This window comes from Euleptes europaea, chromosome 7, assembly GCF_029931775.1.
Source record: "Euleptes europaea isolate rEulEur1 chromosome 7, rEulEur1.hap1, whole genome shotgun sequence".
In the NCBI taxonomy this organism is placed as follows: Eukaryota; Metazoa; Chordata; class Lepidosauria; order Squamata; family Sphaerodactylidae; genus Euleptes; species Euleptes europaea.
The window spans coordinates 57601005-57625267 of NC_079318.1; the positions used below are offsets into that span (position 1 = coordinate 57601005).

The following is a 24263-nucleotide window of genomic DNA, read 5'->3' on the forward strand; positions in this document are numbered from 1 at the left end:
GGGCTTTGTCAATTTATGCTGTAAGTGTCAGCTTGGGATCATTCAGTCTCTACGGCTCGGCTTTTTTCAGACTGTTGACCTGAGCACTAGTATTAAAACAGGAATATTCTTTTTTATCTCGCACTGAAGCCTATGTTTTTCTATGCAATAGTTCCTCTGTTTCCTACGAGGCCCGAGCATGATATTGCTTGCATTCTTCTAGAGAATGTCTGACAAACCATTTTTCTGTTTCTGATAATCTAATGTTTTGAGTTTTCTAGGCTTTACGCATTGTTATATCAAGTGCTAGTGCCTGAAAGTAAAGAATGCTTGCATAAAATCTTGCATGACTGGTTGATGCCTTCCTGCAGTGGTCTCTGGTTTGGCACAAGAGCAGAATTGTCGATACCAGTGATGGTGTTGGTTGGCTGCAAAACTGCAGTGGAACTCATCTGCGGTTCATGAGAGAGAGGGCATCTTGGCCATCTTCTGGACATGGAGTAGGGGTCACTGGGGGTGTGGGGGGGAGGTAGTTGTGAATTTCTTGCGTTGTGCAGGGGGTTGGACTAGATGACCCTGGTGGTCCCTTCCAACTATGATTCTATGGTTTATTGTGTTGATGCACATTTTTAAAACAAAACTATCACTACTATTTGTGTGTGAGGAACTGAAATTAAATTTCTGTTTTGACATGGAAATGTACCTGTGCCAGATGCTTACAGGTTTTGATCACATGTGGATTTTTGTTGTCTGCCTCTTGTTTTTAATAATTTGAGGATTCTCTTTTAACTAGAAATTATGGAGAAGTCGGGTGAGGAAGGAATGCCTGATCTTGCTCATGTAATGCGCATTTTGTCTGCAGAGAATATCCCAAATTTACCACCAGGAGGTGGTCTAGCTGGCAAGTAAGTGCAGAACGCAAATTAACCTCTGAATTATTATTCTCAACAAATGTGCCTCAATTTTAGCTAAAGCCCTTATTGGAACAATACACACAAACAAATAATATATCATTAAATTGTTCAGATGTCTCGCTGGTACATGCTTTTCAATTCAGAAAAAAGTTATGATTCCAGTGTACATATAAAGAGAAAAAAATGGCTCTAAATCCTTGCCTTGTATTACAACGTATGTGAAAATTTAACATGGGCTTATAGTTATTGCTGCATCTTTTAAATGTTTTACTTGTGGCAGCCATTGTTGTATGTTCAATGCATTTTATCTTGCCCTTCCAACCAGGGATAATTTTAGTTTCAGGGATAATTTCAAGGATAGTTTCAGTTTAACTCTCTTTCTAGTCTGAGAAGTAAGCACTTGGTTAAGGTTCACCCTGGAAGCCTGAAAGCCAAGCTATTTGTTCCAGAAAAGGCATTTAGTAAAGGCACTTTTGGGACTGTGTTTCGCAGTGGAGGTGCTGGGGAAGGTAGCATGGTTGAATATGCTTGCCCCTTCACCCCTACTATTTACACCAGTGTGGTGTAGTAGTCAAGAGCGGTGGACTCTAATCTGGAGAACTGGGTTTGATTCCCCCCTCCTCCACATGAGTGGTGAACTCTAATCGGGTGAACCAGGTTGGTTGCCCCACTCCTACACATGACTCCTGCTGGGTGACTTTGGGCTAGTCACAGTTCTGTCAACTTTCTCAGCCTCACCTACCTCATAAGGTGTCTGCTGTGGGGAGAGAAGAAGAAAAAGAAGAAGAGTTGGTTTTTATATGCCGACTTCCTCTGCCACTTAGGAAGAATCAAACCGGCTTACAATCACCTTCCCTTCCTCTCCCCACAACAGACACCCTGTGAGGTAGGTGGGGCTAAGAAAGTTTGACTAGCCCAAGGTCACCCAGCTTGCTTCATGTGGAGGAGTGGGGAAACAAATCCAGTTCACCAGATCAGAGTCCACCGCTCCAAACTACCACTTAACCACTACACCATGCTGGAAGAAGGGAAGGCAATTGTAAGCTGGTTTGAGTCTCCTTAAATGGTAGACAAAATCGGGGTATAAAAACCAGCTCTTCTAACTAGTTTCCTACATATAGAAAGCTAGCACATTGGAAGGAGTTCAGGTTTGGTTACTAACATCACTTGCTTTTCTTTTGGGGAGCATTCAGTCATGTAGTTTTTGAAGGGGTTTAAAGCAGCTTATTCTCTAAATCTGGTTATACAGTAGTCTCTTTCTATGGAGTTCAAAATACATTAAGTAAAAAATATCTAACAAATATTCTAACAAAGAATGAAAGAGCTGATATAAAATCAAGAACATTAATTGCACAGGCCTTTAGTGAAAAGTGAGTGACTCTGAGACAGTACAAGATGCAATGGGTTGCTTTGATTCACCCAGGTTTTATATATATGGCGTGCTTTGCTTGGATATTTAATGGGCTGGCTCTAGCACAGTTTTATAGCCTTGTGCTTTGCAGGTTGTTTAATTTTGCTTTTAAATTGAGGTTTGTAGGGCTGCAATTTGACTGTTTACATTGGATCAAAATAGTTTTAAGTGGAAACAGATTTTTAAAAAACACACAATTCTTTACCAAAATGGTGGGTATCATGTCCTACCTAAGATAAATTCTTTTCTCTTTGGCAAAGGAGGGAATGACTCTTCTAAGATATCTGCTTCACCATATGTGTGCATAATCAAAGAGTATCTTCTTTTCCCCCCTGGTACTCTTGTTCAGAGAGCCCCGTGGCACAGAGTAATAAGCTGCAGTACTGCAGTCCAAGCTCTGCTCACGCCCTGAGTTTGATCCCGATGGAAGTTGGTTTCAGGTAGCCAGCTCAAGGTTGCCTCAGCCTTCCATCCTTCCGAGGTCGGTAAAATGAGTACCCAGCTTGCTGGGGGTAAAGGGAAGGCACTGGCAAACCACCCTGTAAACAAAGTCTGCCTAGTAAGCGTCAGGATGTGTCGTCACCCCATGGGTCAGGAATGACCCGGTGCCTGCACAAGGGACCTTTACCTTTTTACCCACTCTTGTTCATATTAAATTGATGCATGTTTAATACAGTGAGTTGACTAAGACATTTTTAAATGGTATGGACATCCCTTTCAGTTTTGACAGGAGTGCTGTGCACAGTGTAGCTTCTGTGAAACTGATTTAACCCAAAGTATTTACCCACCAAAATAACTACCTTCAAATTGTATTTCACATTGCATTGGATTTCAGCTAAAACTACATTGGATTATGCTTATTCTTTCTTGCTTCTCAAACACTTTTGAAATTGTAAACCAGCTAAGAGCTGGGAAGCAGCAGAATTCCTAGTTAAATGTTAGAGATTTGAGATGAAATCACTTATGCTTGGATCTTAGCCCACTGATTAAAGTGGACTAATAACTCTGCAGCAGTTCTTGTACTTTCTCTGTAAAACCTACAGCAGCTTTGTAAGATAAGGCACTATTTATTATCCCAGTCTTGATGGAGTGGCTGTGAGATACTTTGCATGAATGAGACCTGTTACTGTATTTGTGGCTGATGTGAGATTTGAAAGGGGGACTTCTTTGTTCACTGTGCTGTGCCAGATCTGTCTTTTAAACTAAATGTGGTTATATGTATTCCTTCAGAATATCCGTGCCCCAATACATAAGCTGTCAGAATGTTCAAGGAGAACAAAGTAAAAGTAGATCATTATCTCCTGCATGCCCCATTCTAAATGTGTCTATTTGTAATAGCCAAGAAGGAAAGTCTACTCTCAGAACCTAGCTACCTAATCTTATTTTTCACAGACATAAACTATATTGGTAAATTAGAACCTGTATTAGTAGTAAGAATTCATTACTCTCCACACTTCACCCAAGATAGGCACTACAAAATTATGCCACACTTATCATTGGTTTCAAGTATGAAACCCGCAGTGTTAGAAATTCTCAAGATGTGCAGATACATACATGGCTTCTGGGGTTCAAATGTTACTCAGCGCACTGTTATCAATCAGTCCTTAGTTTGTTCACCTTCCAAATACATCTGCTTGCAAGCCTTGCTCTCTTCAGTAGAAGGCACATTCAATTGAACGCATTGTGGATTTAGCTGATTCCCCAATATTGTACATGATACGAGATCAACATATAAAGCATTTGTGTTAGTATATGAAAAGGGGCATCAAACGTAACTTTAAAACGTTTACCTTTATTCAGGCGAAACATTATTGAAGCTGTTTATAACAGGCTGAATCCACACAGAGAAAATGATGGGGTAAGTTCCACTTTTACTGGCTTTCATTGATGCGAACAGTGAAATTTCAGTGTAGGGGGTTATTACATGGATGCTGAACTACTCTGGTCATTGCCGCTCATGAAGTACCTAAGTTTAAACTGTTAATAGGTTTCCCAGGGTATCTTGTTCTGAAGATATTTTTATATAAACGACTGCTGTTGCTTTAAGGGTCTACAATTTAAGTATTCTTTTAAGACTGCTTGCAGTGGTGTCTTAAGTCAAACAAGTATAAACATGTTCTTTACATGAAGCTTGTCAAAAAATTTGCCCGTTATGGGCTTGCATCCACCAGAGTCATTCTGTGGCTGGAATTATTTCTGCCCACAGAGTGTGGCTTTCTCACCTCCCTCCTGCTGCAGCCCAAAATATCTCCTGAAATGCTGCTTATGAGGGGCAGGGCGCTCCCAGGAGCAGCAGCTTGGGAGGCGTTTAGTTCTGCCGCAGAAGGGAGAGGCAAGAAAGTATAAAAACATCCCTTCCAGATTTTGACAGTATAGCTAGCAGGCCTTTCTAAATGTGCTATGGCATAACAGGACATGATTCTTGTTTGCAAAAAATTAGAATATCACTATCTAAAGCAAAGGTAGAACTTTATATTAAAAACAGTGGCATTATTATATTAGTGGGCACTTAAATTGTCTCTGTTGTAGACTGCATCAGTTTGCAACATCTCCTAGTCTATATTTTAATACTGGATTATATAACATTTGAGTTGGGCAATTTATTGGGGGCCGCCTTTCTTCTTCGGTTTTTATCCAAATCTGTCTGTGTGTGTATCCATTAATTTCTGAAGCTCAGCATACTCCACCTACATTGAGTGATGCTGTGCTGTCAGAACACAGTAACGTCACCATATGGCGTGGAGTGGGCTGGTATTGTGCCACAAGTAATTCAGGGCTCCAGCAAAGACAACTTGGTGTGTTGTGTGCTACTTTCATTGACAGTGTGTTTTCCTCCATTAAAACTTTATGTGCAGATCTATTGTAAATGCCAACATTAAAGGGAAAGAATAGTAGTAAATAAACCGACCTGAGATAAGACTGCATAGTAAAAGCAGTGTTTAGGTGTCTTTTTTATTGTTTATCAGCTTACTAAAATGTGTTGTGTGTGAACAGCTTAATTAAAATGTGTTAAATGTACTTTTTCTCTAGTCTGTTGAATTAAGCAATGTTTAATTAAATTTTTAATTGCCCCTCCCCTTACATCTTGGTTTTAAACACCCTGGCTGAGAAACAAACTCTGATTTGATTGATTTCATTTCCAAGTGAATGTAATGGCAATCTCAACCTTAGCTTTGTAATATTTTCCACCAGTAAAAGGCTCTTCACTTAGCAGAAGGGAGTCAAGGGATGCAACCTGTGTTTTGCCATGGAAAGCGTTCTTGAATACTGAGAAATGGTAAACTGTAGCTTGGCATTTCATGAACAGGCCTCAGGTTCTTGTGCTGCCTCCTCCCTTCACACACTGTAATTCCCTCTCCCCCTGCTGGTTCATTTCACCTGAACCATCAAAATAAGAGTTGCCCTTGCCTTCCAGAATAGAACCCAAAACTACAGTTTAACTATGGATTGCAGTTTTGCTTGGAGGACAAGCACAAGCCATAGTTTGCTTAGTCCAGTGCAGGGCAAGCTCTAGTTTGCTTTTAAGCCAGGATGAAGGAGCTCCACAAGATGCTTTGGCTTGGTCATGTAACACCAAGCGTTACACATGAAGTGAAGCTTAAGAATGCATATGTGGTATGCTTTCTCCTGAGAGTCGGGGTGGGACATATTGGAATCTTCTCCTCTTTATCCTTGTAGACCATAAAAGCACGCAAGATGGTTTTCTTTCTACTAATGCAAGCTTTGAGGTGCATATTGGCCATTTCCAGCAGCTCCTGATGGCTTTTGAATATTCCTTGTCAGAAAACCTTTGAGTTTTGATTTGTCAGACTTGGTTGATATGGAGTGGGAGCAAGGGGTATGTAACAGGCCTGATAGAAACCTGAAGAGGGCCCAAGTTTCCCATTCATACATAAAGGTTTTAAAATTTAATATATAATTTATGGATTTCAGCTGGGCTAATATGTTCTCTACTTAAGCTAATCATGAATAAGTAATTAAGCTAAGAATGATACCTTAAATGTGCAACTATTGTTGGAAGAATACATGTCCAGCTTATGATCTATCTCTTCAAGAACATTTACACATTTAAATCTTTTAATGTACCCCTTTCATAATCAGTGTTTTTAAGGCAGTGTACAGCAACAATCCAACAAAACATCCCAGCAGTGACATCCAATAAATTCAAGCAGCAGAATAACATTTTAACCAAAAGCAACAAAAATGTAAACTTCATATAACAGCGGGGGGGGGGGGGGGGAATCAGAATATTAAATTCTCAGGGGGAAAATCTCAACAGACAAAATGACGGCGCATATAACCATAAAATTAGTTTTGCAGCAACTAATTAATTGAAGGGGAAAATAACACACATAACAGGCAAATAATCATTAAGCTTAATAGAATACCGTATTTTCCGGCATATAAGACGACTTTTTAACCCAGGAAAATCTCCTCAAAAGTCGGGGGCCGTCTTATACGCCGGGTATATAAGGGCGGGTGCTGAATTCCGAGCCGGACTGGAGAATGTCCATGTCCGCCGGAGGAGGGAGGGGAGGTGAGCCCAGCGAGGGAGGTCGCTGCCCGGCTGGGAGTCGGAGCCAGGCGCGCCGGGGCGTACGGAGGGAAGCGCTTGGCAGCACTCCGGCAGCAGCGCAAGGCAGGCAGGCGGCTGGCTGGCCGGGGCTGGGGCGGCCGCTCTCGCCGCGTCCTTCTCCGCCTCCTGCCCACCCGCTCTGGCATCACAACTGCAGCCGCGCCATGCTCCAGCCTGGCGATCAGCAGACCGTCCCTTGCCACTAAGCCGCTTTGAATGGCGAAGAGGGGCGTTCTGCTTTCTCCTCTCTCCTCCATTTGCCACGTGCAAGATCCCAAGAGCGGGGGGGGGGGGGAGGGGCCGTTAAGCCACGAAGCGCCTCTCCTGAAGGCTCCAGAACTTTTTTAACAGGGGGCCAGTTCACTGCCCCTCAAACACTGTTGGGGGCTGGACTATAGTTTGAAAAAAATATGAACAAATTCCCCGCGTGTGCGGGAGAGGAGGAAGCGGCGCGAGGGGGCTCTCCTGAAAAGCATCCTCCTCCCGAGCCCGGACCACACGCACGCACAGAGGCGAGTTAATGGGGAATAAAGAGGCTGGAGTCTGCGGCAAGTGCCTGTGCCTTACAAATGTAGTGGTTAAGAGTGGCGTTTTGGAGCAGGGACTCTGATCTAGGGAACCGGGTTTGATTCCCCACTCCTCCACGTGAGAAGCGGAGGTTGGTTTCCCCACCCCTACACACGAAGCCAGCTGGCTGACCTTGGGCAAGTTACAGCTCTGTTAGAGCTCTCTCAGCCCCACCTGCCTCACAGGGCGTCTGTTGTGGGAGGGTATGGGAAGGGGATTGTAAGGCAATTTGAGTCTCCCTTTAGTGGTAGAGAAAGTCGGCATGTAAAAACCAAGGCCATTTATGCATGGGAGGTTTTGCCTTGGATTTGCCGCTCTCCAGATGCACATTTTCCCCATCTGAATTCTCAAAACTCTGCCCGGGGGTGGGGGAGCTTACTTTTGAGTTCTGAGAATTCGGATGGGGAAAATGTGCATCTGGAGAGCGGCAAATCCAAGGCAAAACCTCTCATGCATCAATGGCCACAAGTCTTTTTCTTCTCCCTGGAGATATGCCCAGCACCCCCCCCCCAAGGGCCCTTACAATTACCTCCAGGCCACAAGGATACCCCCGGGAGGAGAGAGAGCCCCGAGCCGTGAGAACGCTGCCCGACTGCAGCCAAAACAGGAGCGCCAGGGCCATGTTGGGCTGCATCGTGGAGGGCCCCGAAGGACCAGGCGCCTCTGCATGCAGCTCAAGGAGGCCAGGCCCAGCCACAAAGCTAGGCAATGGGAGAAGTCTCCCGGTGGGGCGTGCTGTGGAAGAGAAGGGGGCGACCGGGCCCAGGAAAGGGGATTTCGGGCCTGGGAGGGAGAGGGCGAAGGGGGCGACTGGGCGGTGCGTGAGGCGGCAAGACGTCTCATGCGCCCAGGAAAGGGGGTTTTGGGCCGGGGAGGGTGGGAGGGAGAGGGCGAAGGAGGCGACTGGGTGGCATGCGAGGCGGCAAGATGCCTCGCTCGCCCAGAAAAGGGGGTTTGGGGCTGGAGAGGGAGAGGGAGCAGGGAAGGGGGCGACTGGGGCAGGAGGGAGGCTTCCAGCTGGGCGCACGCGGCCAGGAAGCCCAGAAAAGCTCTGGGGAGGGGGGCAAGGGGGGGACTGGCTTTTTCGGTTCCCGGGCTGGAAAAAAGCCCTTTGAGGACCCCTGCTCCAGAAGTTAGGGAGGAAAAGGAAGGAGAATCCGCCCTCCCCGCATGGGCGCCGCAGGAACCCCCCTCCTCCGCCCCCGTGACGGCCGCCGCGCCTGCCTTTGTGCCTCTCCCCCCCCCCATACCGGTCCAAGCAGCCACGCGGGAAGAGCCCTTCCCATCCCCTCCCACCCCCCGTCCTTCCAGGGAGGGGGAAGCGAAGCAGGAGGTTATTTTTAATTTTTATTTGGAGTGCGTTGGAAGAGGGGTAGTCTTATACGGCGAGTATATCCCAAACTCTATATTTTAACTGGAAAAGTTGGGAGTCGTCTTATACGCCCAGTCGTCTTATACGCCGGAAAATACGGTATTTTTTTAATGAGGTGCTTAAAAATGAACAAAAAAGGCACAATATATAGTGTCAGGGAGGGGAGCTCCACAAATGGAGTGCAACTGCAAGATAGTCCCTGTCCCTCATGGCCACCCACCTTTGGCTTCAGTAAAAAGTGGTACACTAAGCAGTGCCCATGACTCCGACCTTAGTGTGTTCCTCTGTATGAACTTGCTTGCACGTTTAGATTCCCAGTTTTAATTTTTTTACCCAGTTTGCAAAATTGCCTTAAAACATTCCAAAACGTAAATCACTCATGGTGTTTATTTCCTTAATGGATGACAGTGTGCAGAATGAAATATGGCATCAGTCAATACTAGCAGGCATGTGTTTTGTGAATATTTTTGCTGCAGTTAAACCAGTCTGTGTATGTATTTTGGTTCAGAATGCCACTGCCATACTTGATTTTTATTCCAAAAATGATGTGTAAACCCTTATCTGAGGGTTTGGGCAACTTATTTTACTGTGGTTCTTGTAGGCTATCCGGGCTGGGAACCGTGGTCTGGGTATTTTCTTTCCTGACGTTTCGCCCGCAGCTGTGGCAGGCATCTTCAGAGGAGTAACACCGAAGGACAGAGGTGTTACTCCTCTGAAGATGCCTGCCACAGCTGCTGGTGAAACGTCAGGAAAGAAAATACCCAGACCACGGTTACACAGCCCGGATAACCTACAAGAACCAATGAACTCTGACCGTCAAAGCCTTCAACAATATTATTTTACTGTGTTTTCCTGTGTTGCTTGTAATTATCTTGTTCAGACTTTCAATTAAGTTAATATTTTGTAACCTAAGTTCTACCTTCTTAGTGTAATATGACTAGAGGACACAAAGTAGAGAATGAGTGAAAGTTGGAAAATAAGGTTTCCCGCTCTGAAGGAAGGGCATCTTGAATCTTGGGTGTTTCTCGCTCCATTGCTAGGGGGAGGCAGGACTAACTAAGCAACTTCCTGTCTCCCGGGCAAGGAATGCCTTCACTTCCAGTTCTTCTCCTGCCTTCGCTGGGGGAGCAGTCCAGCCATAGCTGGGACTAGAACAGATAGAGAAAGTAGGCTTAGGATTTGTTTCTTTCCTTCTAATTCCTATCCAATCCGTTTTCCCTCCCTCCCCCTCCTATCGTTTGTGTGAGTGAGTGGTGTGAGAGCGCCCAGGCTCCTTCTCGACTATCAGCTGTGCTGCGGGAAGATCAGACGAGCCGCGGGATTGCCACAGCACACAAAGTGGCGACCGCAGAGACTGCATTGGAGGAGATTGAGCTCCTTTCCAATGCAGACCAGGATTTGGCGCTAAAATCGGCCCCTCCCGCTAGCTGCTTCGGCGGACTATTGGAAAGGGAGCTTGGCAAGTCTTCCACAACCTCTAAGCCAAACGGGAAAGCCTCCAAGAAGGCGAAGACAAACGGCGGGGGAAAAGGTCACAAGCTCCATCTTGCACAGAGTTCCGCTTCCACCTACATGCTCCCCACCAGATCCTCTGTCAAATCAATGGCCATGGATGTTGCAGAGACAATGGAGGGTAATGTACTCTCCTCCTTGGTTGAAAGGCCATTATGAAATGGCCCCCTATGCCATGGAGATGTTGGAGCTACCTGTTGTGGATGCTCCAGTTACTGCGCTTCAATCCTCCAACTTTTTTGCCGAAGATGGCGTTGGTTTTGTGAAAGACCAACTGGATAGGAAGATGGATTTCCTTTCCAGAAAAGTACATGAGGCGGCATCCAGAAAAGTACATGAGGTGGTTGCTCTGTCGATTCAAGCCAACACCTCTATAGCACTCATGGCTAGAGCATCTAATGCCTGGGTTAAGAAGCTCACACAGCTTCTGTCCACGGCAGATAAAAAAGTAGCTGAGGGTTTATCCTGAGTGTTAAAGGCTTCCTCCTTTATGGCGGACGCTTCCCTGGATGCTGTGATTTTTGCATCCAGAGCAGTGGCTTCTAATACAGCCATACTCAGGGCTCTCTGGCTCAGGCCTTGGTCTACTGACTACAGAGCCAAGACCACTCTTATGGCACACCCTTATAAAGGGGGAAAACTGTTTAGAGAGCGCTTGGACAAGATGCTCTCCGTAATTAAGGATAAGAACCAAACCTTCCTTAAGTCTCAAAGAAAGGATACTCGTTATGGCCAACATTCTCATTCCTTTCGATCCTACCATACCTTATCGCGATTCAGGCAGGATCAGAGACGACCACAGTGGTCCTCCCAAAGAGGTTCCTTTTGATGCTTCAATAGATTAGGTCGACCCTTTCATTTAGTCACAGCCATTCGGGGGGGTGGGCAAACAAGACAAGTTCCCCAAGGGAAATAAGCAGTGACATCAGGAACCCTGTAGTGGGGAGAAGATTACAGCTTTTCCTTCCACAGTGGCAACAATCCCAGGTGGATGCCTGGGTGCTGCAACTGATTCATCAGGGTTACTTAATAGAATTTCAGCGCAAGCCTCCAGATCGCCTGGTACTATCACCACACTACCGCAGTGCGATAAAGCATCAAAGATCTATGAAGGCCATCTCTCATCTGCTGCGAATAGGAGCAATAGAGGAAGTGCCTATCTCGGAACGTCTCCAAGGAGTTTATTCAGTATTCTTCACGGTCCCAAAAAAGAACAGGAACTGGAGAGCAATTCTGGACCTCAAATTCCTAAATCGTTTCATCCAAACCAAGCACTTCCATATGGAGACACTCGGGACCATCATGAAGGCTTTACAACCAGCCACCTTCATGACCTCCATAGATCTTACAGAGGCTTACATGCACATACCCATTCATCCCTCCCACAGGCGTTTCCTGCGATTTTGTTACACGGACCTGCACCTACAATTCAGGGCTCTCCCCTTTGGACTGACATCTGCCCCCCGAGGTTTTTCCAAGGTGATGGTGGTCATTGTGGCAATGCTGCGAAAGGAAGGGATTCAAATTCATCCTTACTTGGACGACCTTCTCATTTGTGCCCCATCCTTCAAACTGGCTACCCAACACACGACTCGGGTTGTCAACGCATTGGAAAAGCACGGATTTCTCATAAACAGAACCAAGAGTTTACTTGTTCCAACACACAAGATTCTACATCTGGGAGTACTCATAGACTCCATAACCAATTCGGTACGCCTCCCCTTAGACAAGGCAGTGGCCAAATCCACCGCAAGAACTTCATGGCATTGCCTTATGGCCCTGTCGAGTCTCCTGGGACTTATGACTTCTTGTCTGGGACTGATCCCTTGGACCCGATTCCATTCCCGAACTCTTCAGGCAGCATTACATCCCTTTCAATTATTCATCACTCACAAATTAGACAAAACCATTATCCTCGACCAGACAACCAGGAAAAGCCTATCCTGGTGGCCCCTTGAAATTCTCTCTGGGGAGAAAGTTGCAGGGTTTTGTACCATGACTGAGAAACCCCTCTGGGTTGCCACCTACGTAATATCAGATGGCAGAGACACCCAAACCAGAGCCTCAGAAGGTTTCTGTAGTGGTTGGGTAGGCTTGTAAGGGAATAGGTGGTCCTTTGGGTATCCAGGTGCCAAGCCATATTGGGCTTTAAAAGTCAACAGCAGCACCTTAAATTGTGCCTGGAAACAAAAATTGATAGCCAGCATCGACGATATGACTGGAGTGAAATGGTCCCTATGATCTACTCCAGTCAATATCTTGGCTGTAGCATCCTGCACCAGTTAAAGTTTCTAAACCTTTTACAAGGGCAGCTTCAAACGGGATGTTTTGCCAAAATCTAATCTAGATTTAACCAGGGCACACACCACAGTGGTCACTTTGGCTAACCAGATGAAGCTGGTAAAAGATACTCTTGGTCACAGCTGCCATAGGCTTACCTGGCAGTAGGCCTGGGTCCAAGAGCATCCCCAAGCTATGCATCTGTTCTTTCAAGGGGCGTGCAACTTCATCCAGAATAGATGACACCTTAAGGTCCTGGCCAGACCTTCCATTCACCAGTAGCACTTCTATCTTATCAGGATTAAGCTTCAGTTAAGCCCATATCTGCTCCAAAACTGCCTCCAGGCACCAGTTTGGGGATTTTATATCCCTGGGGATTGGCTGGAAGTTGAAGACATCTCTCATCCACCATATTGGTAACAGCCCAGCCCAAATCTCTGAATGACTTCACCCAGCAGGTTCATGTAGATGTTAATATAGGGAGCGAGATGGAGCCTTGCGGGACCCCAAAGGCCATGGGGCTGAGCAGCAATCCCCCAGCACCACCTTCTAAAATCTATCCTCCAGGTAGGACCAGAACCACCACAAAATGGTGCCTTCCAATCCCAGCCTGGAAAAGTGTTCTGGAAGGATACCTTAAACAATGGTATTAAAAGCTGCTGAGAGATCCAGGAGCATTAACAAAATTACACTCCCTCTGTCCATCTCCTGGTGCAAATCATCCACCGAGGCCATTTCAGTCCCATAACAAGTCCTGAAACCAGACTGGAAATGATCCAAACAATCCCTTCGTCCAGGAATGTTTGACGTTTAACCAGCCACCCACCCATTCAATCACCTTGTTAAAGAACAACGTTTGAGACTGGTTGATAGTTATTGAAGTGTGCTTGGTTTGGGAGTAGGCTTCTTTAGTAGTGGGCATGCCACAGTCTAAGCTGGGGTGACTACCTTCTCTCTCAAGGAGGCATTAATTCTCCCTTGAACCCAGTCAGCTGCCCCGCCCCCCAGCACATTTCAGTAGCCACAAAGGGCAAGAATCATACAAGTGGGTGGTAAGCCTCAAATCTTCAATTTCCACCTTCTGCATGGCATACATTGCTGCTTCCCCCTCCCCCTCTGAGTTGGTTAGATTGAGAAATAGTCTAGGTAGCGACCACTGAACTTCATGCCACATGGAGTGTTCTCTCCCTGATCTTAGTGCAATATTCTAACCCCTACATTGTATCATACTGGCTGTCTTGTCAATTTAAAATATTGGAGTTTAGCGTCGTACAGACTGTAATGCATTTATAATTGTTCAAAGTAATTATTTTGAAATGTCTTCTCTATAGTTTTTTGACAGCATCACTTAAATTACTTTGCATCCTATATTAAACAAGTACAGGCCCATGATACTCGCAGGGGGATACTTTACCCTTCTTTAGCTGCCGCCTTCTTCCCCACCCCGGTTGTTGCCTGCTGCAGTTCCTATCTACCTCCCCACCACCACTGCAGGGCCCCTTGCAGCATCCTTCACCCCCCCCCTCCACAATTGCTACTCCCAGGGATGAGCCTGACACAGCTCCTAGTAGGCCCACGGAAACTTCTCTCAGCCCCCTGAGACTTCTCTCACCCCCCCATCTCTGCTGCTGGCAGTGAGCCTGGCGTGGTTCTTGGTGGGCCTGCTGAGGCTTCCTTCAAACCCCCGCCCCATTGGAAAAGCACGCATTGGAAAAGCACAGATTTCTCATAAACAGAACCAAGAGTTTACTTGTTCCGACACAAAGGATTCTACACCTTGGAGTACTCATAGACTCCACGACCAATTCTGTACACCTTCCCTTGGACATGGCACGCAAGATTGCGGCAGTGGCCAAATCCACCGCAAGAACTTCACGGCATCGCCTTATGGCCCTGTTGAGTCTCCTGGGACTTATGACTTCTTGTCTGGGACTGATCCCTTGGACCCGATTCCATTCCCAACCTCTTCAGGCAGCATTACGGCCCTTTCAATTATTCATCACTCACAAAGCAGACAAAACCATTATCCTCGACCAGACAACCAGGAAAAGCCTATCCTGGTGGACCAACAGGGTCAATCTGACGGCCAGGCAGCCCTACATCCACGATCAACTGATACAGGTATTTTCAGACGCCAGTCTTGAGAGATGGGGGGCCACGGCAGCAGGCCTCTATGCCCAGGGAGTATGGAATCAGTCTGAGGCCTCACTCAATTTACTCAAGCTCAAGGCAGTGTGCCTAGCACTACTCAAATTCCACAAACTTCTGCTGAACAAACATATACTCATATGCACGGACAATGTGGCAACCAAGGCCCACATAAACAGGGTGGGTCACGCTCCTCGTGCCTACACCAGGAGGCGTCGGCCATTTTGACATGGGCAGAGAAACATCTTCTTGTCTCTGAGGGCGGAACATGTCCGGGGCATACTGAATACTTAGGCCTATTGGCTCAGTCGCCAAGCCATTCAGGAAGGGGAATGGATGTTAAATCCACAAATATTCCAAGACATCTCCAGACAATTTGGAGCTCCCGTCGTAGACCTGTTTGCCTCACCTCAGAATCGACAGGTAGAGAGGTTCTTCACACGATTCTACAACCCGAAAGTTGAACAGGTGGATGCCCTTCTAAGCCGCTGGCCCCCAGGCCTAGTGTACGCCTTTCCTCCACTTCCGATACTTCAGAAGGTCATCAGGAAGATCAGATCTGAGAGGGCAGAAATAATTCTGATCGCACCCAATTGGCCCCGACAGCCATGGTTTCCGGCCCTGATGGAGTTGTCCATACAAACACCCTGGCATCTACCAATAACATGGGACCTTCTTCAGCAGGGCCCACTGACTCATCCGGACCCAGGATAGTTTCAATTGACCCCTTGGAGGTTGAGAGGTCTAGGCTTATAGATCTTGGTCTATCAGAGGATGTAGTTGGAACTATTCTGAATGCCAGACGGCCTTCCACAAATAGGATTTATAAATACACATGGAAAACCTTTTCTCGGTGGTGCCTTCGTAAGACGGTCAACCCTACCTCGCCTAACGTACCTCAACTGCTGGAATTCCTCCAGGACGGTGTGCAGCAGGGTCTCAGGGCGGCCTCCTTGAGGAAAGAAATCTCGGCTATCGCCTCCGTGTGCCCAGAGATGAACGGTTTCTCTTTCATCTCACCCACAGATTAAAGCCTTCATCAAGGGAGTGGTCCAATCTACCCCTCCGGTGATTCATCACTTCCCAACCTGGAGGCTGAACACTGTACTTTCCGCATTCACCAAAAGACCTTTCGAACCATTAAGAGAGGCCCCCTTGTGATTCGTGAGGATAAAAACGCTATTTCTAGTCGCTATTACCTCGGCCAGGAGGGTTTCGGAACTGGGGGCACTCTCCATCCGCAAAGACTTATGCGTGTTCCATAAGGAGAAAGTGGTACTACGTGTAGATCCCTCCTTCGTTTCCAAGGTGGGTTCGTCCTTTCATCAGGCACAGGAGCTGCATCTGCCATCTTTTTGCCCCAGTTCCTCCTCCCCAAAGGAGCGGACTTGGCATTCCTTGGACTTAAGAAGAGCCATACTCATATATATTTCAAGGACGGCTAGCATTAGAAAAACTGAATTCATGTTCATTTCTATTTCTGCCCCTAATAAGGGTTCACACATGTCCCATCAGGCCATAAACTCCACCATAAGACTATGCATCAGAAAAGCATACTTAGCTAGTGGCCTTCAAGTCCCGTCAGGCATCACAGCACATTCTCTGCGGAGCGCGGCTACCTCGGCTGCTTTCTTTCAGCAAGCTTCGACGGAGGAAATTTGCAGGGCATCCACCTGGTCCAACGTGTCTACCTTCATCAGACATTATCGGATCAACACTATGGCATCTGCTGAGGTAGCCTTCGGAAGACGCATTCTGCAACAAGTGGTGGAAGATGATGAGGACTGAACTTCCCACCCATTGCGTCATTGCTCTTGGACATCCCAAGATTCAAGATGCCCTTCCTTCAGTGCGGGAAAGGTACATTGTTTACTCACCGAGAAGGTCCTTTCCGCTCTGAAGTAGAAGGGCATCTTGCCCACCCGGAGAAGGTACATCATCTTCCAAGGGTGGAATTACACACAGCTACATGGCCTGTGCTAGCCGAATGGCCTCAGTTCACTATCAGAATTATTAGTTTAATAGTTATAAAGTTATAGTTAATGTTTTAAGGTACTCATTGTTGTGAGTCTGTTCCCTGTCTCTCATGCTTACTGTAAAATAACTGGAAGTGAAGGCGTTCCTCGCCCGGGAGACAGGAAGTTGCTTAGTTAGTCCTGCCTCCCCCTAGCAATGGAGCGAGAAACACCCAAGATTCAAGATGCCTTCTACTTCAGAGCGGAAAGGACCTTCTCGGTGAGTAAACAATGTACCTTTTCTGAGTTACCAGAATTCTGGAAGAAGCTTCAGTCCCATGAGACTAATGATTACTGTAATTGATGTGAGGAGCTGCTAATGGTTAATTATATTTGTATTTTCTAATTGGGAAGCTGTTTAACACAGAATTGTTACTCTATGCAGCTTAGAGCATTTCAGACTTCCAGTGCGAGAACTAATTCATGGATCAGTTTTCTTGATGAAAGCAAGTGCTAGTCTTTTCAGTACTCATTATGTATGAACTTGGCTGGTTTGAGGCACAACTTTTGTATTTTTTTATTCACAATATAGTCACATTTTCACACAGTATAAGTCAGAATAAGCCTATTCAAAATGAAGTCAGGTGATAAAGAGTCCAACATAGCAGTAAGACTGCTGATAGAGGTTAACATTTAATTCTGTGTTATGGCTGAATTTGAGGTATTACAAGCAGAACATCCCATTCCTGAACTGCTCTTGGGATCAGAGGACTCCCAGGAACAACATGGTGGGGCAGTGTGAAATGGGTGGGTCATGGGTAAAATCACTCCCCCCCCCCTTGCAGGTAGAAGAATTCTTCAGTACAAAAAAAGAGCTTTGGATCCAACCCCATATTTAAGAAGGCTTAAAGTAATTCAGTATAGGATTTTCTTGGCCTTGGATGTTTGAGTTTAGGATGTCTGCTGAAGAATTTATAAAACCAAAAATATGATACAGTAACCCCTGTAGTGTGCCTCAGGATAAATCTGTCCTTGGGTGAGTGTAGTTTAAAATTCATTCTGAAAGTAGTTGATTGTGCCTCCATGAATGAGTTGGCAGTAGGCTTTCCATGAGCTATTTCATCTGGATAAACAAAGATTGATGGATAAACTTTTAATCTAGACTGTCCTTTTCCTGAAAGATAAATAGCAAGGAATTTTAGTTAAGCTGTTCACAGATTTATTTGTTGGTTTCAAAACATCATTGGAGTGTTTTAAGATGATATCCAGCAGTCTGCTGTGAACTTGAGTGAACGCCATGTGCATCAAAGGGCATAGTATGACAGTGTGGTTCTTTATGTTGATATTGCCTTCCTTGTCACAAACTGGAAACTAAGACATTCAAGTAAATAACTTCAATAAATGAAACTTTGCCAGCAATACCTTGAGATTGGTTGAATGCTTAATTCTGGGGCACCGAACTTTTTTGTAGCCTGTCTAATGTGTTAAATACTTTAAAATATCCTAGTGTCTCTACTGATTCTGGGGTCTTGAATCTTAAATAAGGACCCTGACGTAGCTGCTGAAGGTGGAACACAGGGAAAGTTGGTGGAAGCTCTCAGACAAGTGAGAATTACTCATAGGGGGAACTACCGCCACCTTCTGGAGGACGTGCTGATTAGTTACAGGCTAGCTAAAATACAGGGAGAAGAATGCACTGGTGATGAATCGGCTACAGCATCAACTTCAGATAATGGTGATGGATCCGGTAACTCCCAAGCAGGATGTGAGCGCCAGCGTCCTGAAATGCAGAATGCTAATGAAGATTCAGAGATGAATGATGAACAGTGTGATGAAAAGATGTGATACCTTCACTTTCCATGCAGTTGACTGGTCCTTACATTAATCCATCACAGTATTTTGTTACCCATCCTAGAAATCTAGTTTGACCCTTAATTTTATATGTAAACCTACATAATAAAAGGCATGCTGGCGGGGGTGGAGCCAAGGGAGAATCTTAGACATGAATCGTAGTTTATAGAGTGATTTGTCACTGCAAGTCCTCTGTGCAGGAGGAAATAGAGCACCTGTGCTTGTAGAAATAGGTCAAGAGTTGTGTGGATTTACATTTCATGGTACTGGGCTGCAACTGTTTCTCATAATAAGAATTTTCATACTGTAAATGCATTTTGGTAGAAGGTAACTTTTAGATTTTAGTTACAGTTTGTTGATGCCTAAAATTGCCATTCAGAATTTTTTGTTTGCATATCCCACATTCTTTGACTACCTTGGTGATGTAGCTATTGCATGTTTGTATTTGACCTTAGTCATTCTACTTTTCAAGCATGTTGCTTTAGTAATTAAAATAAATGGTGTAATATCAGGCTGTGATTTGGACTATATAATCTGTATGCAATTTTCTAACACTGTATTTAGGCTGAATTTATAGCACTATGTATGCAATGGATAAATGTACTTATAATTAGTGTTTAGTTACAGTTAATGTTTCAGATCGAATAAAGAATGTGTGGAATAATTTGAATGTATATTGACTTTATTTAAGCAATTTTGCTAATAGAAACTACCCTCAAACAGAGCAACTATTGATTGATGGAATATGTAGGCATAATTTACTCAGTTTCATAACTTAAATGAGCCTGGCTTTGGCCGGGGAGGGCGGGGTAGAAATGTAATAAAATAAATAAATAAATTTATTAATATTAATGAAATTTTAATTCCATTAACTGATCATTTTACTTTGGAAGTGATCAGCACCAATGAAGTTAACGTTGCTATTTAATTTTTGGGTCTCCTTTAGCAAATGCTATTGCACCTGTAGTTCAGTATGTTTACAGAGAGATGAGTTAATAGCTGCAAAAATGTAGTTAGCATTTGTTACATTTGTTATATTAAGCCCATCTCTACCTCTTGGGATGCAATCAGTGTTGCACTCGCAAAATGCTCACTTAAATGTACTTTTGTATGAACCAGTTTCAGTCTGGTACTCTTAAAAGGTTTTAACTGGCTAAAAGATAGTCAGACTTACTCGGTAAGTCTTTTGGGTTTGTTTTTTTTAATTCATGACCAGTACCTTATTTTATTGCCCAGCTATATTTTGCTTGGGGGTGGTGGGAGGAGAGAGACCAGATGATGAAACCTGTGAGAGTCTGGCCTGAATGTGTGAACAAGAAGTGGCCGTTTTTATGTTCTTCTGTATAATATAACCTTATGTTGGGATTCAGGTCAACATGGATTTTATGTTTTTGAGGTCAGTTGAGTATTAACAATTTCCCTCTTCTTTCCCTGTAGGGTGCTGGCGATCTAGAAGATCCATGGTAGCCTTACAGATCTACTAAAATGCTTTTGAATATGAAAAATGGGGGAAAAACTTTTAATCAGTTTTCTTCAATACAAGGGAAAAATTCTGGTGGATTTCCAACACTTTTGTGAAATGGGCAGAGAAATTATTAGGATTTTCCATCATTTGTTCACATTTGTGTTTTCTGATATTGCCACTCTTAGCATTGCCTGTACTACAGTATTTTTTACCAGCCTTGGGCGTATTGGTTACATCTTTATGAAGCCTGAGCCCTTAAAAACCAAGGAAGGAATAATGCTGGGAGCACATCACTAAATGTACATAATGTACCATGGGATTGTAGTTATACTCTGAAGACACACTATGATTTAACAAAACTTAACAATATGAACACGACAGAGTGCAGATAATTGTAATGAGACAGTTACTTCACGTTACCACGATGGAAGGCTTTTGAAGCTCGGGGCTTGGAAGTCATTTCAGTTGGGCAATATGCTATAGGATGTGTATTTTTTTAAGTTTTCCAGTTTTACCTGTATTACCAGACTGTTAGGTTTTTCCCTACAGTGTCCAAAAAGTGATATGTTGCCTACTGCTTGCTTACGAAAAATTGTATTTGGCAATAATATAAGGAGATTTTAGGCATCTAAAACCAATAAGAATTTTACGCATGTGTATAACACATCCTTAAACTCTTGCTAGAAGAAATCTTTTTAAACCAAACAACTTAATTTATGGTTAGTTGTAATTTGCTTTGACATCTCACTCATTGCTGCAAGTTTTTTTTAATGCTGAATATTTGCCTTTATTATAATGTAAATTGTGATTTTGTTCTAAATGTGGTTTTCTATAGTTTTTTCCTTTGATTTCTATCAGCTTAAGAGAAGAGAGGTCTTATGTAATATGGGTATAATTTTTAATTGCATTATTTACAAAGTTCAAATTATCACTTTGAGATTACTATAAATACAACTAAAATTATCTATTTTAAATCTAAGAAAATATTAGAGATATTTTCATGGGTTCAGTGACCTTTCATTTTATAAGCAATGGGCATGGTACAGAGTGGCCGTCATGTAAGGTACTTGAAAATTCTTAGTTTAATTCTATTTTTGCAATAACCTAATTTTTTTCTTAATTCTTTTGAGTTGTGCATGTATTGAGTCCAGTTAATGCTGAAAGTGGAGAAGAGTAAAGTATTTATCTAAAAAATAAATAAATAAAAGCTATTGGGGAGGGGAAACAATGAATGTATCCATCTGTACATGATTTACATGCTGTGGATGCCTTGTAAAACATTTTCCTATTTGTTTAAACTGTGTTTCAACCAGGATGTAATTGCCCTTGTGTGTAGTTTAAGCTAACGACAGTCATCAACTGGTTTTGTGTGAAATGAAATTCATGGTATTTTTCTGTAACTTCCCCACACACACACACACACTTGAGTGTAAGTCCATGTACACTCTTTATAACCTGGTGCCTACAGGCAGTTTTCCCAATCATTTGGTTCATTGTGTATCTGATTTTGGGGTGGGGGAGGGTGGGGGGAGGGGGTCTGGAGAGGATTATTGCCACAATATATTTTATTTATTCATTAGATTTTAGCCTTGTAAGTTAAAGTGTTCTAAATGATGATGTTAACAGGTATTTGTCCCTACTGGGTTTTTTTGGGTTGTTAAAGCTAGGGAACGAAGAATGCAAAATGGTTTATTGTTCAGACTGTCTGCTCTGGTCCAATCCTGTACTGATAGTACCTTCCCAGTATGATATTGTGATGTTTCATACAATACAGTGAACATAACCAACTTGTTATCTTCAATAAAGGATTGCTAAAACAGTGAAAGGTGCCATTTTGTGGGAAAGGATTTAGTGAAAAAGCAATTGCTTAATGTAAATATGTTCTTTTATGTATATTCAGAATGGGATTTTTAACCTAAAGAGTGTGGCCCTTTGCTGTTCAGAAACCAAACATTAATTATATATTTCAGTAGCTCATAGATGGCTATAAATCACAAACTTATACTGCTGTGCTGAATATTTTTGCAAAGATTCCTTGATAGTCTTCAAAATATTGGCTTTGATCCCACCTAGAATTTCCACAGGTGCAAGAGAGGGAATGGGTTTTGCCAATTCCCCCCCCCCTCCCCGTAGCAGCCCCAAATGCCCCCTGAAATGCTATTCCTGGGGTATGGGGGCCAGTCCAGGAATAGGTTGGCCAGAGTTGGTGGAAATTGCCCCACACCTACAGAAATTCTGGTGGGATCCAAGAACTTAAGAAGAACCCTAAGTGATCAGACCAGTAGTCCATCTAGTCCAGCATCCTGTATCACACAGTGGCCAATCAGTTACTCTGGAGGGCCAGTAGCAGGGTATGGGGGCCCAAGGCCTTTTCCTGATATTAGCTCCTGGCGCTAGTGTTCAGGACCAGAGTGTAAGACCAATTTTATATTCAGATAGCTACTGTAGGAATGAAGATTTGTGAAGGTAAATAAATGGGGAAAGATGCTGGATTATTTCCATGGTTGAAAGATGCCTACTTTGATATGTATAATTGGCAAAAGTATGCACTTTCATCAACTTCCATTGTGGTTTAGAATGGAAGTGCCTATGCAATCATGGTGGATTTGTTGTACTGGATGCCAAAAGTACCCTGGTTTTGCGGTTGATGGTGAGAATCTACAAAAATTGGTGTCATTTCTGCTCTCATCAGGGCCACCAAAAGGCTAACACAATAAAAATATACATTATAAAATATATTTTAAAAGCCATTAAAACCAAAGCTAATTAAAGCAGATGAGTAAGGAGGGATTGCTGAGGGAATGCTGTACAAAACAAGTCTTTACCTACTTGGCAGAAAACAATAACAAACAGGCAAGTCTCTATGGGAAGAAAGTTGCAGAGTTTTGATACCATGACTAAGAAGCCCCTCTGGGTTGCCACCTACATAATATCAGATGGCAGAGACACCCAAACCAGAGCCTCAGAAGGTATCTAGTGGTTGGGTAGGCTTGTAACGGAATAGGTGGTCCTCTGGGTATCCAGGTGCCAAGCCATATAGGGCTTTAAAAGTCAACAGCAGCACCTTAAATTGTGCCTGGAAACAAAAATTGATAGCCAGCATTGACGATATGACTGGAGTGAGATGGTCCCTATGACCTACTCCAGTCAATATCGTCACTGTAGCATCCTGCACCAGTTAAAGTTTCTAAACAGTTTACAAGGGCAGCTTCATATGGGATGTTTTGCCAAAATCTAATCTAGACTTAACCAGGGCATGCACCACAGTGGTCAGATTGGCTAACCAGATGAAGCTGGTAAAAGATACTCTTGGTCACAGCTGCCATAGGCTTACCTGGCAGTAGGCCTGGGTCCAAGAGCATCCCCAAGCTGTGCATCTGAATGATTTTATTATTACGGCAATAGCCAGATAAGCTGCAAACCTTGTCAGTAAAACCAATTACATAATAAAAATCTCTATATACAAAATACAGATAAAATTAAATCCGTTAAAAACCACCTTGTTCACATAGGCACATAACAATTAAAAATCACTAATACCCTTCTCCGAGCGGATTTTAATAGCTGCAGAGCAATACTTGGCTACTTGCAAAGATCACTGAGAGTCTCCCTCCCATATGAGGAATTTAATTTTCTCTTCCTCTGAACTGGCTTCCATTGTGCTAATAAGAGGTAGAATTAGCTTCTGACAAATTCCCTCATAGTAGATACATCTAAACAGAGCATGACTAGTGCTTTCCATTTCACCTGATCCGCAAGGGCATGCCCACTCAAAGCTATGCATCTGTTCTTTCAAGGGGCGTGCAACTTCATCCAGAATAGATGACACCTTAAGGTCCTGGCCAGACCTTCCATTCACCAGTAGCACTTCTATCTTAAGCTTCAGTTAAGCCCATATCTGCTCCAAAACTGCCTCCAGGCACCAGTTTGGGGATTTTATATCCCTGGGGATTGGCTGGAAGTTGAAGACATCTCTCATCCACCATATTGGTAACAGCCCAGCCCAAATCTCTGAATGACTTCACCCAGCAGGTTCATGTAGATGTTAATATAGGGAGCGAGATGGAGCCTTGCGGGACCCCAAAGGCCATGGGGCTGAGCAGCAATCCCCCAGCACCACCTTCTAAAATCTATCCTCCAGGTAGGACCAGAACCACCACAAAATGGTGCCTTCCAATCCCAGCCTGGAAAAGTGTTCTGGAAGGATACCTTAAACAATGGTATTAAAAGCTG

At 44.1% G+C, this 24263-nt stretch overlaps 1 protein-coding gene across 2 annotated transcripts in view; it reads left to right on the forward strand.

Moving 5' to 3' along the window:
• Positions 1–21855, forward strand: part of PPM1B (protein phosphatase, Mg2+/Mn2+ dependent 1B) — a 38970-nt gene extending 17115 nt beyond the window's left edge. The window contains exons 4-6 of one of the 2 annotated variants that reach the window (XM_056852290.1): positions 773–884; positions 4105–4162; positions 20003–21855. In XM_056852290.1, coding sequence (XP_056708268.1) covers positions 773–884; positions 4105–4162; positions 20003–20032 — 200 coding nt within the window. In that variant the 3' untranslated portion in view covers positions 20033–21855. Of the gene's footprint in view, positions 1–772; positions 885–4104; positions 4163–18259; positions 18576–20002 lie in introns of those variants that run through there. The other variant, XM_056852289.1, reaches the window with a different exon arrangement.
• Positions 21856–24263: the final 2408 nt, after the last annotated feature.